The sequence below is a fragment of the Procambarus clarkii genome, chromosome 40 (assembly GCF_040958095.1).
Source record: "Procambarus clarkii isolate CNS0578487 chromosome 40, FALCON_Pclarkii_2.0, whole genome shotgun sequence".
NCBI classification, from domain to species: Eukaryota; Metazoa; Arthropoda; class Malacostraca; order Decapoda; family Cambaridae; genus Procambarus; species Procambarus clarkii.
Genome location: NC_091189.1, coordinates 11,603,599 through 11,609,891, shown reverse-complemented (window position 1 = coordinate 11,609,891; position 6,293 = coordinate 11,603,599). Strand labels below are relative to the sequence as shown.

At 45.2% G+C, this 6,293-nt stretch overlaps 1 protein-coding gene across 1 annotated transcript; it reads left to right on the top strand.

Moving 5' to 3' along the window:
* The first annotated feature begins 757 nt into the window (after positions 1-757).
* On the top strand, positions 758-3,130 carry LOC138372785 (uncharacterized). Its single transcript, XM_069338438.1, has 2 exons — positions 758-791; positions 1,851-3,130. Exons 1-2 carry the CDS (start codon positions 758-760, stop codon positions 3,128-3,130), a joined length of 1,314 nt encoding a protein of 437 aa, XP_069194539.1.
* Positions 3,131-6,293: the final 3,163 nt, after the last annotated feature.

The window sequence follows — 6,293 nt, the reverse complement described above, 5'->3', positions numbered from 1 at the left end:
GAATGCTAGCCTTTTGCTTTCAGTTCCCTTTCTCAGTACTTTAGCCCTTCTTCGACTAAATGTGTGTATACTCACCTAATTGTACTCACCTAATTGTGTCTGCAGGATCGAGCATTGACTCTTGGATCCCGTCTTTCGAGCATCGGATGTTTACAGCAATGACTCCGGTCCTATTACCCTATCATACCTAGTTTTAAAATTATAAATAGAATTTGCTTCTACAATCTGTTCCTTAAGTGCATTCCATTTTTCCACTACTCTCACGCTAAAAGAAAACTTCCTAACATCTCTGTGACTCATCTGAGTTTTCAGCTTCCACCCATGTCCCCTCGTTCTGTTACTATTCCATGTGAACATTTCGTCTTTGTCCACTCTGTCAATCCCCCCTGAGTATTTTATACGTTTCTATCATGTCCCCCCCTCTCCCTTCTTTTTTCTAGCCTCCTGAGAGGCTCCTGAGAGGCTCTTTCTTCCTCTAGAGAGAGAGAGAGCGTCATGAAGTACAGGGGTCCAGCCTGGTGATTGGTGGTATTAGAGTCAGCTATTTGAAACCAAAAGTTGCAAGTAGCACGGGCTATGGTGAGCCCGTAGTGGACTTACCTGGCACAGGAGTGGCACTGTAACTGGGGGGTGGGTGCACCGGTTACTAAATCGTTAAATGGGGTGAGAGTTTAGTGTAGTGATTTGGTGATATTAAATGAATATATGATAATAGAATGGAGAGGAGTGTGCAGGCGGAGATACTCATCTCCTCATCATGGTGGAGAGGGCACCCAGGATGAGCCCATTTGGTGAGTGAGTGAGGAAGTGGTGAGTAATTCAGTGAGGATTTGTCCAGTGTTCATTTGTGGTCTTTTCTCTCTGTCCCCTTACCTACCTTCCCCTTGGCCCTCACCCCTCTATTTCCCCTTATTTCTTACCCTCTTCTTCTCATCTTCCCCGTATATATATATATATATATATATATATATATATATATATATATATATATATATATATATATATATATATATATATATATATATATAAATAACTTTAGAACACTTTCCCACCAGGAGACTCGAACCCTAGCCAGCACAGAAGCCTTCCAGCAACTGGTATAACAGGTACGCCTTAACATGCCAGTTGCCGTATGCCAGTTGCTGGAAGGCTTCTGTGCTGGCTAGGGTTCGAGTCTCCTGGTGGGAAAGTGTTCTAAAGTTGTATACTTAACTCTCGTGTTTAGGAGAGTTGTGCCATATATATATATATATATATATATATATATATATATATATATATATATATATATATATATATATATATATATATATATATATATATACCCCTTTCCTTTCGCTCCCTCACATTCTATCTTACACTCTTCTTCTCACCCTTACCTTGCGTTGGTCCCGAGGATCAACATCCCCTAGGCCCGGTCTCTGACCAGGCCTCCTGGTTGGTGGTCTGGTCAACCAGGCTGGCAGACGCAGCTGCTCGCAGCCTGAACTACGAATCACAACCTGGTTGATCAGGTATTTAGAAGGGGGTTATCAAGTTCTCTCTTGAACACCGCCAGAGGCCGGCCAGTTATACCGCTTTATGCATAAAGGAATAGTGTTGAACAGTCTTGAGTCGTTAATGTTGATAGTTCTCCCTCAGCGTACCTGTTGAACCTCTAGGATTCATTTAGGATTCTAGGATTCAGCAAAGATTCATTTAAATACGTAATTTGCCTGTGGTTCAAAGTCATTATTTACTGAGAGTTATTAATACAACTTATCGGTAGTAATTATTAAATGTCGTTCACTATTAGATAACAATAAAATGAATGACAACTGGAAAATAAGTTACACGGAATATTGTGTAAGGGCGCGGGTATAAAAAAAAAATATTGCGTGGCAACTCGGCGAGTGTGAGAAGGGTCAGTGGCGACACTCACCTGCGTCAGTGGTCACTCACTTGCGTCAGTGGTCACTCACCTGCGTCAGTGGTCACTCACTTGCGTCAGTGGTCACTCACCTGCGTCAGTGGTCACTCACCTGCGTCAGTGGTCACTCACCTGCGTCAGTGGTCACTCACCTGCGTCAGTGGTCATTCACCTGCGTCAGTGGTCACTCACCTGCGTCAGTGGTCACTCACCTGCGTCAGTGGTCACTCACCTGTGTCAGTGGTCACTCACCTGCGTCAGTGGTCACTCACCTGTGTCAGTGGTCACTCACCTGTGTCAGTGGTCACTCACCTGTGTCAGTGGTCACTCACCTGCGTCAGTGGTCACTCACCTGTGTCAGTGGTCACTCACCTGTGTCAGTGGTCACTCACCTGCGTCAGTGGTCACTCACCTGCGTCAGTGGTCACTCACCTGTGTCAGTGGTCACTCACCTGCGTCAGTGGTCACTCACCTGCGTCAGTGGTCACTCACCTGCGTCAGTGGTCATTCACCTGCGTCAGTGGTCACTCACCTGCGTCAGTGGTCACTCACCTGTGTCAGTGGTCACTCACCTGTGTCAGTGGTCACTCACCTGTGTCAGTGGTCACTCACCTGCGTCAGTGGTCACTCACCTGTGTCAGTGGTCACTCACCTGCGTCAGTGGTCACTCACCTGTGTCAGTGGTCACTCACCTGCGTCAGTGGTCACTCACCTGCGTCAGTGGTCATTCACCTGCGTCAGTGGTCACTCACCTGCGTCAGTGGTCACTCACCTGTGTCAGTGGTCACTCACCTGCGTCAGTGGTCACTCACCTGCGTCAGTGGTCACTCACCTGCGTCAGTGGTCACTCACCTGTGTCAGTGGTCACTCACCTGTGTCAGTGGTCACTCACCTGCGTCAGTGGTCACTCACCTGCGTCAGTGGTCACTCACCTGCGTCAGTGGTCACTCACCTGCGTCAGTGGTCACTCACCTGTATCAGTGGTCACTCACCTGCGTCAGTGGTCACTCACCTGTGTCAGTGGTCATTCACCTGCGTCAGTGGTCACTCACCTGCGTCAGTGGTCACTCACCTGTGTCAGTGGTCACTCACCTGCGTCAGTGGTCACTCACCTGCGTCAGTGGTCACTCACCTGTGTCAGTGGTCACTCACCTGCGTCAGTGGTCACTCACCTGCGTCAGTGGTCACTCACCTGCGTCAGTGGTCACTCACCTGCGTTAGTGGTCACTCACCTGCGTTAGTGGCATCAAGCCGGTCGTCGTAGAGGCGACGCTACACGACCGTCTGGCCATCACCGGGAAGGGAACTCAGCGGGTGAATGTTGGGGGAAAGAGTTAGCGAGGAGAGCTGGAGGCAGGACGAGCCCCGACACCCTGGACCACGACGGGGGTCCGCGCTCCCCAAATTAAAGCTGAGTAAATTGTTGTTGGCCAATCATGTGTTTATATGGGTGTACGGGTCTGAGCGGCTCTGCGAGGGGCGACGCCCCCAACACAGGTGTGTCCTGTGATTACATAAGTGAGGTAGGGAATTAATTTAGAAGGGGGATGAGGTCTAGAATGTGTAAATACTAGGTATTGAAGCTAGTGCTAGGCTGCCAAGCATGTTGTAACAAATTATTAACACAAATTATTAACACCGGGGATGTCAGAGTGGGAAGCTGTACTGATAGGGAGGGCCTGTCCTAGCACTCGATAACACCTTCAACTACAACATAAGAATAAAGATAACTGCAGAAAACCTATTGGCCCATACGAGGCAGCTCCTATTTATATCCACCCAATCTCATTCATGTAGTATGAGTCTAACCTACGCTTGAAACAATCGAGGGATCCTACTATTATAATCTTACGCGGTAATTGGTTCCACAAATCATCGACCCTGTTACCGAGCCAGTATTTACCCAGGTCTTTCCTAAATTTTAACTTATCCCATTTATAACCATTGTTTCGTGTTCTGTCCTGAAATGTAATTGAAATTGAAATACGTTTATTGAGGTAAAATCCACACAAAGGAATGAGGTAGCTCAAGCTTTTCTCACCCCGTTCAGTACAACGTGTTCATACGTGTATAGACACACATCACAAACAATAAACATATTACTAAACATTCTGAGAGATAAACATACACATTTCCTCCTTTACACAAGTAGTATGGTATCAGACGTACACACAAATACTTTTATGACCTAGGTATACTGTATAGACAATTTGCAAGAGACATGCAGATAATTCAACAAAAGATTACAGTCTTGGTGCAAAATTCTTATATCTCTCAAGAATATCATCAACCTTTCCGTTGTGACATCCAGGCTATTTGTTCAGGAACAGTCCTTATCTCAGTGTTTCTATATACATTAATCAACGGGCACTCAAGAACATAATGGGTGAGGGTGTGAGACCTTAACATACCATATAGTTTACACTTGGTGTCATTACCATTAACACCTATCCCATTTTCCCAGTAATATGTGTACCCAAGCCGGAGCCGCATATGCGCAGTCACTTTAAGCATGGGTATTTTGACTCACACACATGTAGTGTTGCATGGTTTGGCTTCCCTCATACATTATACCTCTCCTCGCCACTTCTGCCTGTGCCTGAATATTTCGGATTTTGCTTCTTACTTGTCTCATTGTGAAAACACATTCAATGTCAACATGTGGTTTTGATGTGGCACGTTTGACCAAGTCATCCGCCACCTCGTTGAGCACTATTCCAACATGGGAAATCCACATGAATTTCCCACAACCAAAATTCGCTTAGGTATTTCCTTTACTTTGCGAGCACCTTGATGGACCTGCGCTTCCTTCGTTGCCTCGATTTTCGAGCGAAGTGTAGTCTCTGTACAGCACTCGTCTTCCAGCAAGGCGAATGGGTTGGACGTCTTTATGACATCTGTAGGCGGCTTTGTCAGTCTTCTTAAGACCCCTGCCTTTTATGACATTCCAAGGCGAAGATTTCTAATGCTGCTCTCCTCATTTGCTTCCCTTTGACATTGTTTCGTCTGTCTTGGCTCCTCCTGCAGGAATCCAACTCTGCCCTCAGAGTTCAACATAGCTCCTTGACTACAACTTCCATTTTCAGTATCAAGACAATTGGAGCTCAAGTTAACACACCCTCTCTCTGAGACTGACTGCACCTGAATGAGACTGACTGCATGTCAGTCAGCACCTTGTCTCACCACAGCACCTTGCCTTTCCATCGGGACTATTATGAACGTCCTGCCATGCCTCCTCCTGGTCTCGTGTGGTGAATTTACCGTGTGTAAATTAACCAGACCACACACTAGAAGGTGAAGGGACGACGACGTTTCGGTCCGTCCTGGATCATTCTCAAGTCGAGTCAATCGATTTGAGAATGGTCCAGGACGGTCCGAAACGTCGTCGTCCCTTCACCTTCTGGAGTGTGGTCTGGTCAACTTACTTTAGCTACGTTATTGTGACTCGTCGCCTGCTTGCCGTGTGTAAATTTGGAACCAGTCCCTCTAATATTTTCCAGGTTTATATCTCCCACCTGCGCTTTAGGGAATACAGATTTTTATTTTAAAGTCTCATTAATTTAGATGGTTTTTATTCGGTAGATTCAAACAGTAAAATATCTTTAACACGTTCTCCTTGTCAGCAGTTTCTCGATCTGTGAATGGGGCTGTTATTGTGTAACAATACTCCACCTTGGAGAGCACTTCTGTCATGAGGTATTATCATCGGTATGGCATCTCAGTTTTGAAAGTCTTGTTGCTCATCCTGTCATTTGTCTTGCAGATGTGATAGCTACATCGTCTTCTTTTAAAGTTCTTCCAATTTGATTACTCCCAAATCTTTGTATTTTGTTCTCTATATTTCTTTTTCGTTATATAGTGTGATTTGAGTGTTTTATGTAATTCCATTTTTTCCATAACGCAGGAGCTGTAACTTAACTTCATTAATCATGTTTCCTGTTGAGTTCATTTTGTGTGCTATAACATCATGGTCGCATTTGTTAAAAGATTTCGCGAAGTCTGTAAATTATCAACATTGTCCTCGTCTCCAATGACATCTAAGACTGTCGTAGTGGTTCACTAATTGTTAGAGGCAGGAGCGCCCTGTTCTGAACCCGTGTTTTCCAGGGTTATGTAGACGATGTGATTCCACGTGTTTCTTGATTTTACTTCTTGCTATTCTTTTAAAGCATCTTGATATGTAGTGTTAGTATAATATTTTGCCCGTTTTATTTCCTCCTTTATGGAGTGGTGATGTCTCTGCTGTTTTAAATGTGTCGGGGATAACACCATTATCTCGGCTCTGTGATAGTGACTGAATATTTTGTTTTATGACTACAGAATTCCAGGAATCTCTGGGCCAGGTGTAGAGTGCATGGGCATACTCTCTGTGGCTGCTTCAAAG

Bases quoted from the DNA above. Each gene is read 5' to 3' on its own strand.
- LOC138372785 (XM_069338438.1), top strand. From the start codon at position 758: ATGGTGGAGAGGGCACCCAGGATGAGCCCATTTG. The intron at 792-1,850 runs GTGAGTGAGTGA...ATATTGTGTAAG, and splicing joins ACCCAGGATGAGCCCATTTG to GGCGCGGGTATAAAAAAAAA.